At 35.3% G+C, this 12,613-nt stretch overlaps 1 protein-coding gene across 1 annotated transcript in view; it reads left to right on the top strand.

Annotated features, from left to right (window-relative positions):
- LOC150084753 (uncharacterized) overlaps positions 1-8,805 on the top strand; it is a 328,924-nt gene extending 320,119 nt beyond the window's left edge. Inside the window, exons 18-19 of the mRNA XM_090375493.1 lie at positions 2,311-2,344; positions 8,630-8,805. Of these exons, the coding sequence (XP_090231619.1) occupies positions 2,311-2,344; positions 8,630-8,719 (124 nt within the window). The 3' untranslated portion in view covers positions 8,720-8,805. The remainder of the gene's footprint in view (positions 1-2,310; positions 2,345-8,629) is intronic.
- Positions 8,806-12,613: the final 3,808 nt, after the last annotated feature.

Below are 12,613 nucleotides of genomic sequence, written 5' to 3' on the forward strand. Positions count from 1 at the left end.
GTGCTCCTGCGTCCAATGGCCATTCAAGCAAAAGCAAAAAGTATTTATGAAGATATCAAAGATAACTGGCACACATTAGGACCTCTGGTACATCTAGATACATCTCTGAATGGTCCAGGTTACGTGCCCATCCTTGTAGACCATCTGAATCCCTTAAAAATAAGTACGGCGAACCCCAAGCCAAGTTCATGGCAAGCAATGGGTGGTTTAATAGGTTCAAGCATCGCGCTGGTTTCTAAAACATTAAAGTATACGGTGAAGTCACCAGTGCCAATTCTGCAGCTGCACAGAAATTTTGTGATGTGTTGGGGAAAACCCCCTTCTAAATCTCCACAGCCCTCAATTTCTGCAGTAGCATGCTTATCAGATGGAGAGTTAATTCTGGCAGTGATGCTCGAAAGGTAAAACTTGCTGACATTATGCCTGTCTCCTCTCTCTTTTTATAATTTTTCCTGTGCATGAGATAAAAAATATTGAATAAATAATTCTATTTACATGTTTGTTGAACATTTCTTTTTTGCTTCAATCAAATTTGCGAGTGCTGCATATAAGCATTTAGGGAAATTCCGACTTATGTAGAGTTCCGCGGAACACAACCCTTATGTAAGTCGGGGAGTGACTGTATTTGCATAAACGTTTGTGTCGGGCAGATACCAATATGTGCAAATAATGAGCTAGTCGGTTTAATAGAGCAGTAAAGAGGGTTTGGGAAAGTTACAGATCGAGGAGAGGTACTGAAGCCTGTAACAGGTACAAGTTGATCTGTTATAGTACTGCAGAAAAGGTTGAGCTGGCAAAGGTTGATTATGAGAAAGTGTTGGTTAACAGAAGAAAGAATGGGGACAAGGAGTTTTAAATGTATGTGAATACAAATAAAAATGGAATAAATGATAGTGGATTCCTCTGTAATGTGTGTGAGAAAAGTCATATACTTGAACAGTTTCTTCCCTGCCAATGTTGGGTAAAAGCTGTGCAAGTAATGCTGGGCAGCATATAATTAACAATATCGAAATTATAGAAGGTTATAATTTAAAAAACCTTTCAATCCTAAAAGCAAGTTAGGCTTCTGGAGGAGTTTATGGCATCTACCCAGTAATTTTGAGGGAAGCAGCAAGAGAGAGAGAGAGAGAGAGAGAGAGAGAGAGAGCACTTTGAACCACTGAAGTTAATGATGAGAATCGTTGGATTGATTGGAGAAGCGCCAACAATATTGCCAGTACACAAAGTCATTACTAGGAGTGAAGTGAATAACTACTGACTGGTGGTCAGCTTGATTTTAGTGGCAGGGAAAATCATGGAGGCAATGATCAAAAGTGCAATACAGGACAAGTTTAAATTTAAAAATCATAAAATCTAAATATCAATACTTAGTCCAATTTTAACATCAAATTCAAAAATTTCAGAACCAATATGACAGAAAGCATCCTGATGACATATCCTGACACTAAAAATAAACAAGACAGATTCCATTGCCTTTTAATCAATATACCCTGCACACACACAATGTTATGTGAATTTTTTCAAAGGCGCTACCATTTCTCCAATCACTGATATAGGCTTTTATATACATTTTTATACAGATTGTTTGAAATACGTCTCCAATGAAATTCAAAGTCTGAATTGGGTCCTGTGACTTGTGAATAGTTTGTCTAATTTGAAAAGAATACCAAAACCATAGGCAGACATCATAATAACAAAAATTTGACATCCTTTTTTGCATATAGTGTCATTATATAATATATAATTATAATCCTTAAATTTTACATTTCTGTTCATTACCCAAGAACTGCATGCAGAATTGTGGAGAATTTGTGTAACTGTAATTCATGTGGATGCATGTTTGTTTGTTTGGTTTTTAGGAGCATTAGCAACTAAGGCCATATTGCTCTGCGGATATGCGGTGGTCATTCCCTGACCTTTCCGCATCCTCCGTATTTGGTGGTCACGGGCTCGAACTCCGGTCTAATCAAGAAGCATGTACTATGCACTGCTGCTCCTGCCCACCTGGCTACGGAGGTGCTGTGGATGCATGTGTAAACCATTTTGGTGTGCATCTTCAAGTGTCGCATGTACACCAGAGAGAGAGAATAAATGTGCTTCGTATTTTATATAGATGCAACACATTTTACATAGATCAAAACCTTTGCACAATAGTTCAATTTAACTAAAAATTGATTGAACTCATATTTGTTAAGAAATAGACCCAAAGTATTTTATTTTGATATTAATTTTAATTTTTAATATTATTTTAATATTAATTAGAAATTAATAATATTACAGTTTTGAATTAATTATTCACTTTATTTTCAGAAACTCAGGCTGGCCCTCAGGAGCAATGAATTATGTAAGTTATCTCAGTATTATGTAAAAAAAAAAAAAACTTATTATTTAAAACCATTTGTTCAAAGCAAGTGTTTAATTTCCTAACACTTATTAATTAAGTGTTCTTATAGAATAGGGATAGGTAAACATTGGGGCTGGACCTGGCCCACAGACCCCTAACATTTGTGGCCCACAGAAAAACTGTTAAAAAGTGATATTAAGCCATTATTTCTTGTTTTGCAATAATTTTTTTTTTCCCTTGACTATATGGCATCTGACATATGGGGGTGCTAACAGATGATCTAAAAGTCCGAAGTCTAACTTGGAAAATATAAAAATTAAAAATGTAAATTGCTTTAGCCTTGGAACTGATCATATATTGTCACATAATGGCTATTTATTTAACACTGCAGCAGCAGCAGCATTTTATTTTAATAAGAATTTATTGAAGTGTTTTATTTTAATTCTTTAAGGCTAACCCTTCAGTAAAAAAAAAAAAAAAAAAAAAAAACAAGAAAGCCAATTGAATCTGAAGAACCTACAGTCAAACACACAATATGAAAGCTTGGTAAACACTGTATTCAGCTTTCAGTTGGATATGGTGTTTACCAAGGTGGCAAAATACTGGGACCCTTTCGTGTATTAAGGAGCAGTTTTTTCCTGTTTGCATCCAAGGGCTCAGAAGGCTTGATATGGTACTGCTTGCAGTGGAAATTTTAAACAAATAAGCACATAGTTCAATAAAGTTTACAAAATAGAAAATTAATTGAAGAAATGTTACTCTTTAGCAGTCATATGGACTTGAACCATGGTCGATATGGTACTGCTTGCAGTGGAAATTTTAAACAAATAAGCACATAGTTCAATAAAGTTTACAAAATAGAAAATTAATTGAAGAAATGTTACTCTTTAGCAGTCATAGGGACTTGAACCATGGTCACTCTAGCACACGTACTACTCCATCTTTGTGTTGGTCACTAAGCTACATCACTACGTTTATATTAGCATGCCATCATGTTTGGTATAAAGGTGTTATGCGTATTGTGAATTCATCTTTGTTATCCAGATATTTTTTGATAAGTGCCCATTCCTTTGCATATTCTTTCTTATTAAAGCATTTACAGGTAGTCCATGATACCAGATGGGGAAGAAAATAGAATCTGTATTTAGTTATATTTTGTTTATTTTAATAATCATAAAATTAAGTTGATTATTCTGGGTTCAAAAACCATAGCACAATGTCAATAAGTACTACATGAGTAATTGAATGTACAGTTCATATTGATAGTTTATTGCAATGTCCTCACACTTGTGAAATGTACACGTTATTTATTACCATGTGTTAAATTAACTGTGTTAAATTAACAAAATTATATATTATTAATTTGAATCATATACAGTGGATCCCCACTTACGATGGTAATCTGTTTCAGAGATCCCATCATATAGTGGAAATAACCTAAAATTTCATGAAAGTTGAAATTTTCATTAACCATATAACTAAGCTATTTCCTTTTCTAAAAGGTGATTTTGTATAATAGAAATATGTATTAATTTCATATAGAATATTAAATAAATAAATAGTAAAACATTACAAAAACTTTAAAAAAGATGAAAAAGACAAAAAAGCCACTTTTTTTACTTACTTTTTTTTAAACCAAAATGTTTAAGATGATAAATGCAGATTTAAACATGAAGAAACAACAATAAATTAACAATTAACTTAGACTCCCTTAAAATCAGTGGTGGAGTGATGATGGAGTTCATAGAGAAGAGGTTATTGCTTGATGGGAGGAGGATCTCATTCCATCAAAGGTGTCTGGACAATCTTCAAGATCTGGTGTATTGTACTTTCTGATCACTGCTTCGTGCTACTTCTGAAAAACATGTCATCCAAAGTCATTTGTGTTCGGCACTTTCTTTGGAGGTTCTTGAAATAACTCATCTTCAAGTTTGCAGCTATCAGTTCAGTGGTTTCAATGTCCAGGTGTTTTCTTGCTGTTCACCTTTGACTTATGCCCAAGTAATAAGGACCAGCAAAGCAGATTCATCACAAACTGGACAAACCAACAATAAGACTAAGGAAATATCAAAGGCAAAAGAAACAAACATAATCATTATAAAGGCTAAGCCTAACTTTACATACAAATCCAGCAAGGCAGTCAGGGATACTGTCATGACAAAATTAAAAGCCTCCATAGCCAGGTGGGAAGGAGCAGCAGTGCGTAGCACACGCTTCTTGATTAGACCGGGGTTCGAGCCCGTCACCACCAAATATGGAGAATGCGGAAAGGTCATGGAATGACCACCGTATATCCCGGAGCAATATGGCCTTAGTTGCTAATGCTCCTAAAAACCAAATAACAAACAACAAACAAAATTAAAACTTAATTTGAAAGAAATAAAAGTGAATAACATGAGAACAATAAAAGATAATGGAGTTTTAAATTGAAGTAACAAATAAAGAGGATGTTAAAAGGATTGAATCCAACCCAGAAGTAGTAAATTGGGACTGCAAACAGAAAAGCCAAGGGGCAGGAACCAAAACATCATTATATTTGACATCCCTGAGACAACTCTGGAAAGAGATCTTATGTTGGATTTCTACAATGGAACTGGACGAGTTTGCCAAATAATTTCTTCTGAAAAGAGGGACAAAAAACAAAGAAATGGACAATTCAATATCATTGTGGAAGTGTCACCCAGAATTTGGAAAAACCTACAAGGACAACAAAGAATCTATGCTGGCTGGCCCAGCCATAAATTCAGGGAATTCTTTCCCATACAGAAGTGCTTTAACTGTCATAAATATGGTCATACTGCCAGAAACTGCAGTCAGAAATCTCTGTCTGTGGCCACTGTGCAGTCACTGGCCATGATTACAAGGACTGCCAAAATGTGCAACCTGTAAGGTGGCATGGCAGACTAGCTATGCACCTGATGACAAATGCCCCTATTGCCAAAAGATGGTAAAACTTATACAGTCTATAACAAACTATGGGCCAGATTGAAAACATGAATGCGAATAGGGCTCTAAACCTCGTCCAATTGAATGCTCAAAGAGCAAGAGCTGTTGTAGATAAGATCAAACTCAAATTAGAAGAAAATAACATATATATCTTGGTAGTACTCCAAGAACTCTACACACACACACACACACACACACATGGGTAGGATTCAAGGATATTCAAGAGGCTATAAAATCATAGAATACACCTCAGGTGTCCCTTCTACAGCAATAGTAGTTAAAAATACTGATCTTGCAGTAACAAAGGTGGGTCACCTCTGTCCCCAGTGGTTGGGTGCCCATATCACCAGTGCTGTAGGACAGTTTTACATCATTTCACTATATTCCAGACCAGGAAGATATAAATCCAACTATCGAATACCTACAAGCAGTCATAGACTTGATACCTACTGCAAATATCATAGTGTGTGACCTTATGGCATAGCCATATGGAAGATAGAGCAGGCACACACACAACGGCTAGATACTTTCAGACTATATAGCTACCTCACCCTTTGAAGTGCTCAACCAACCAAATAACCTCTCAACTTTTAGCAGCACCATGTGGGAGAGTGACATTGACATTACTCTTGCAACCAATTCAATAGCTTATAAAATTACAGACTGGTGTGTCCAGCCAGTCTGGACCACATCAGATCATAGAGCCATTACCTTCAAACTAAACAGGCAATTACAAACTACCCAACACTCCTTGTTGGATATCAAAAGGTATAACTTTAAAAAGGTAAACTGGCAGATTTTCGTAGAACATACAGCAGCTGAGCTGCAAAAACAAGAAAATAAGTTGTCTAGATCAGGCAAATATAGCCCTGATGAGCAAGCAATGACTATGACAAACATTTTAACAAAAACAGCAAACCTGTCTATCCCACAGAAAAAACCAAGGAAGCAGGTAGTCCTTGGTGGTGCCCTGAACTGACTATACTCAGGAGAAGGGTTCACAAAGCGAGGAGAAATTTTCAAAGAGCCAAAACATCTTGGCCACAAAATGAAGTGGATGCACTTGAGAGATTCTTATAGAACTCTCAGGAATCAATCTACAGTCCTCATAAGAGACAAGAAAAAGGAATGCTGTTGGCACTTGGTGGGAACTGCTGGAAACAACCTTTGGGCAGTTGTCTTCAGAATAGTGACCAACAAGCTGCCAGGTGGGAGATGTCTTAGAAACCACTGTCAAACCAGATGGAACCCTAACCCTGCATTGGGTAGATTCTGTAAATAACATCCTAGACAGTATTATTCAGACTGGAACTGGGGATCATTCCTCCATCCAGCTAGACATTATAAAAGAAAATTCTGAATATGACAATCCCAATATTGAACCTCTGTTTACTATACAAGACTTAGAAAGAGCACTATCTAAAACCAAAAGAAATGAATGCCCAAGTTTTAACCTGGGAATTTATTTCTTTCGAAATTATCGAGATTATCAAAAAATTAGCAGAAATAGCACTATATAATAACTGTATGATAGAAGATATATTCTCAAAAATATGGAAAAAAAGCTGTTTTAAGATTAATTCTCAAAAACCCTGAGAAACCCCCTATTGATCCCAAATCATACAGACCAATAGCCCTACTTCCTGTACTAAGGAAAATATACGAAAGACTAATATATAGCAGATTAGCTCAATACTACGCAGAAACAGTGTGGTTTTAAGCTGGGCATCTGTATGGTGGATGTCATGCACTGCCTACTGACAACATTTAAAATCTCAGAGGAGAAATATATACTGGCAGTCTCTATTGACTTTGCTGGGGCATTTGACTCACTCTGGTGGCTAGTGTCCTTAGGAGACTCTGCCAGGCAAATGCCTAACAAAACCTCTATAAGATAATAAACAGCTACATTACAGGCAAAAGTGTCTCATATGCACAAGGTTCCAGGAATTGACACAGCCTTTGAATAAAGTCTGCCCATGAGGTTCAATCCTTGGCCCTTTCTTCTGGAACATAGTTCTGGACAAATTTCTGGCCTTGCATCGGGGCCCATGGAAGGCCTGACCTTTGCAAATGACATGATTTTCCGTGTAATCGGTAACACACAAGTGGTTGTAGAGAAAATATCAAGTGCTGCCCTCTTGCAGTTGCAGGAGTGGCCACAAATGCACATGCTCAAAATATCGCCTGACAAAACCAAACAAATAGTTCTAAAAGGCAATTTGGATATAAGAAGACATCCACAAAACAAAGTTAACACATCTACTATAAAAATGGTAACAAAATATCTTGGAGTAGTCTTCGATTCAAAATTAACTTTTTGCCCTCATTTGAAGGAATGAGGCAAAGAAAGTGAGAAATTATGCAGGTATGATTGCTGGGGGCTCAAAAGAAAGACCCTGGCAATCGCATACTGTGCAATGTTACTACATGTTATCACATATGGAGCTGGTGCATGGTTCACCTGCTCATCCATAGTAAGAAATAGGAATAAATTAGAATTCGATGCAAAGGACAATACTGCTCACTATTACCAGAGCATGTCGCACAGTAAGTACACCTGCACTACAGTTGCTGGCCAGAGCTCTCCCACTTTACCTGTAAGTAACCAAAAGAGGCTTGCATTATAGACATAAAAAGGGCATATCCACAGAATTTCTGGGGATAGCCCTTGATACAGCCAATACCTTCAATGCTGAAAGAAAAAGAATAGCCACAAAGCTCCATGAGCTATGGCAAACAAAATGGGAGCAGGAAACCAGAGGTCTGTTTACCGAAAGGTGGCTTTGGGCTAACCATTGCCACTAGTGGCAATGGTTAGCCCAAAGCCACCTAAGTGGTATGCCCCTGGAATTTTTACAACATTTATATTGACAGGTCACTGCTCTAAAGGCAAAACTAACCTCCTTAGGGCTGAGTGATGACCCAAACTGCACCTGTGGCAAGAGTGAAGACTGGAGGCACACATTCTATATGAATGTATAATTTATGACATCTCCAGAACACAGCTAATAGCACAGAGTGTGGTTTCTGCTTAAATTCAGTATAATTGAGAATACCATACTAAACTAATATACTTAAATGCAATAATAACACTAGTGTAATTTGCCAATTACACAGCAATAATATGTACTATGTTATCAACTTTATTAGAATGTAAAGGAAATAACCTTTAATTGCCTTTTAGTCTTTATGCTCATAAAACATTAGTAAATAAAGTTATTTATTAAGTGTATTTATGTCAAAAAAAAAAAAAAAAAAACTGGGGAAAAAATGCTTTTTTTTCTCTTGAACTGTTTGTTTGTATGCTAGATCATTTCATTTTACATTTGTTCATAGGGAAAATATTCACACAGTAGAAGTCTGTCTCCACATAAACAGAGATTTAGACAAAACCATGGCAGCCCTTATACTGAATCCTCTAGCTGATATTGATCCTGTACTGAAGAAAACTAGAAGACCCATGACACTCCCAAATGAAACAGCTCTAAATATTGAATATAATAACGGAAGTAGAGTAGCATTATTAGTAGTATTTTTATAAACAAATTACAATTTTATTACTCTCCTTGATGCAAGTGAACATTTATTTCACTGCATGTTATTATTTCATAGGTGTTCTCCTACCTATCTTTTATGTGTAATTTATTAAATTTTAATAACTGGTACTAAAAGAGGCATTTTTTTATAGACAAAACAAATATGCCCTTTAATAAGATATTTATGAATGAATTTTTTACATTTTCCACAAATTAATGTGTTAGGTGCTTTAAATTTTTGATTGAAGTATTAAAGAAGTTTTATTTTATTATTTATAAACTTGTGAATATTGTGCCAGTCTAGTCAGATTTTTCAGGGATAGGCTAGTCACTTGATGTAAATAATTTTTACAAAATTTCTTGAACACATTTTGTGATAAACCTCAATGAATACCAGTTGTTGATTTTTGTTTTGAAATATTTTTACAAAATTCTATGTTCAAATATTTTTACAAATGTCTTTGTATCACTTTTTATTAAAAAAAAATCATAAATATGAATGTAAATTCTTTAATACTCTTCCCAATTCATCTGCCCTTTTAGAATAATTCCACATCAAATCATTTAATAAGGCTATTTTTCAACTTGACCATTTTTAAACGTCTGTTTTCATGAAACTTGATATGTTTGTTAAGCATTAATGTGTGTACATGTGATAAATTATAGTTTACTTGGGTCAAATATGTCCACAGATATAGGGCTTTGAAATTGGAAAGAAATTAATTTTTCAAATTTTATGAATTTTAAAATCTGCATATCTCATATTTATAATTAAGATAGAGACTTACAGTTTGTGTCAACTAGAAGTAATTGATGTGAATATATAAATTGCTGTGATCTAGAGATTAATAGATCATATTTTCTGGGCAATTAAATGCATCCCGGTTAGAAGGCAAATTTTGGGGAAAAAAAATTTTATTGCTGAAACACAAATTTACAAGTACAGTAGACTCTTGATTTTCCGGATTAGATGGTAGAAAAATATTCCCGGTTAATCCAAAAATACAGTAAGTCCCCCGACATACGTAAAGAGATATGTTCCAGGACTTCTTACGTAAGTCGTGATTTGGGTAACTCAGGAATGACTAATAAAATATTGCTAAAACTTCCCTGATGTGCCAAAATTACAAAAATCACATAATATTCCCAGAAGAATGAAAAAAAATAGTTATATACAGTCAGTCCTCATATAGCAGGATAGTTGTGTTCCTAGAAACCCTCGTGTAATGCAAAATCGTGCAATATAAACAACAGGCCCTATGGGAAAAATAGGGTTAGGTGCGGACCACCCAAAATTGAATACACATTTGTAATCAAAACATTACCAAACACAATAAATTATCGTAATAAAATACTTACGTATTTTATTACAACTATTACGTAATAAAATATTGCTAATGCTTTTGCTTCTATCGTAAGCAAACTTGTTTTTTGTTTGATTTTCTATCCAAACAGATGACAGCCTTTCCATCTCTTCCAATTCTTTGTGTCTTAATCTAATGGATTTTAAATGGATTTTAACACTTTTAGTTGTTCCTGCTATAAAAGTTTTTTATTTTCTCTGCATTCTTTGTAATTCTCAACGTTGCCTCATTTAGGCCTGTAGCACATGCAATATCATATGATCTTTCATTTCGCTCAAAGCGTTTCACAATTTCATATTTTTTTCTCTATCGACAGAGGCGGACTGGCCATAAGCCTTACCGGGGAAACCACGGTGAATCGGAGGCCGGTGTGATTTTGGCCATAAACGCTAGTATGAGGCCACTACAAATTTTCCTGGGTAAGAATTTTTGATCCAGTCCGCCTCTGTTTATCAATATTGCTTTTCTTTTTCTCTCTGAATCTGTAGTGTCTTAACTAGGATGCTTCCTTTTCACACCTTTTAAGTATTTTACTCATTTTTAGGGAATAAAGCACAATTACAAAATGAGGAGGCATGCTTGATACACATAAACAAACCTGTGCACGTGTAGCAACTGAATAAACAACACCGTAAAGGCAGAGACAACTCTACCTCACTAGCTCACATTTTACTAAAGCAGATTTCTGGGGGTTACTACCATAAAACAAAAACAATTTCCAGTTGCGTTCCTGTTAGTGGAATCTGTTATAAACTGGTAGTAAACTCGATCTAATTGCATTTGCGATAATACCGATAGCTGGAAGTTTACGTTATTATGGTGAACTGCGTTTCCCCTTCACTGATATAAAAAACATAAATACATTTTCAGAATCTTATCTTTATTCTTATCGTGTTGCGTTCAGTTGGGGTGATTCCGGTCCGACTGCCATTTCTTGAAAACACAAAGGAGAATTGTGCATAAGCGAATTCGGTTCGTGTTATATACGATATCATTCCCCTATTTATAAATCTTGTATGATCGAATTCGTGTAGTGTAAACACGTGTTATACAAGGACTGACTGTATTTTTAATTAGCAATTAAAAACTTTATCTGGGGACAGCGGTGAAGTAGCTGGAGTGGCACATAAGAAAAGAAAACATAAAAGGAAGAAAAAACACGTTATTGTACTGTAAAAACTGGTATGTATTCCGTATCCTTGATTATTATAGTTGACCTTCATTGGTGCCGACCGCTTCTCATATTCTATCTTTTTCCTTGATTGTGTTCACTGTTGCCACTGACAAATCTGAATTCCGTGCGATACTTATTAATGTTTGGCCATTTTCATACATCCTTATTATTTTAATTTTCTGATCCAACTCGATCGCTTTCCTTTTCTTGCTAGACTTACTAGTACTGGTGTCACTTATTCTCTTAGTCAGCACCATGATAATGGTCAAGATGAAATTTTCTGAGAAGAACTTCACAGGGTTAAGGTGAAAACTCACTATTATCACTCCATGTGAGCTCACATTTTACTAATCCACATTTCTGGAGCTCACTGCCATAAAACAATAAAAACAATTTGCGCTTTCCGGGTTACTGGGCTTTTCAGTTAGTGCAATTAATTATAAATGGGTAGTAAACTCAATCTTATTACATTTGCGATGATACCGATAGCTGTAATTCTGTGAGTTTTTACATTATGGTGAAATGTGTGTCCCCTCACTTGAAATCTTCAGTCATATAAAAAAATTATAAATAACGTAACATAAGTCAAGGACTTGCTGTATTGAAAAATGTTCAGCAACCTATGTAGAAAGTATGGCAATAGATAAAGAACTTATCACACACTACTCGTGTGTCCAATACGATGCTTCCCTATATTTTTTACAATGTCACGTGTGGTTTGGTCACCAACATTATAATGGTTCTTTAGAGATTTAACGGTTGCACCGTTTTCAAACTTTTGAATGATTTCAAGTTTTTGTTTAAAAGAAAGCACAACTCTTGTGTTTTCCCATAATTTTCACGATTTCTAAACAAAAAAAAATTCCGACATCCCTGACATAAATAACGAAACAAAATTTGTCCTTTTGCGGTGCGACAGAACACAACAATCAATGTGATGCACTGAAACAAACTAAACATTTGGTCTTTTTTTTTTCCTTTTTCTTTTTTTTGAGCGACAGCCGTGAAGACAGCAGAGGTTGTAAGATAATAAGCACACTAATCTCCTAATGGCGACTTATAACACTGTTTCTTGTCACTTATTTATAACTTGCAAAGCATCTGTTTATACCTATTCTATTTATTACTTGAATTTTATGATTTCTGGTTGTTTTTTTTTTTTTTTTTTTTAATTTGGAATCTTGAAGTGTTCCAGTTAATCTGATCCCGGTAAATGGAGAGTCTGCTGTACTTTTTTAAACAAAAT

This window comes from Mastigoproctus giganteus, chromosome 6 (genome assembly GCF_048544385.1).
Source record: "Mastigoproctus giganteus isolate SK-2022 chromosome 6, ASM4854438v1, whole genome shotgun sequence".
In the NCBI taxonomy this organism is placed as follows: domain Eukaryota; kingdom Metazoa; phylum Arthropoda; class Arachnida; order Uropygi; family Thelyphonidae; genus Mastigoproctus; species Mastigoproctus giganteus.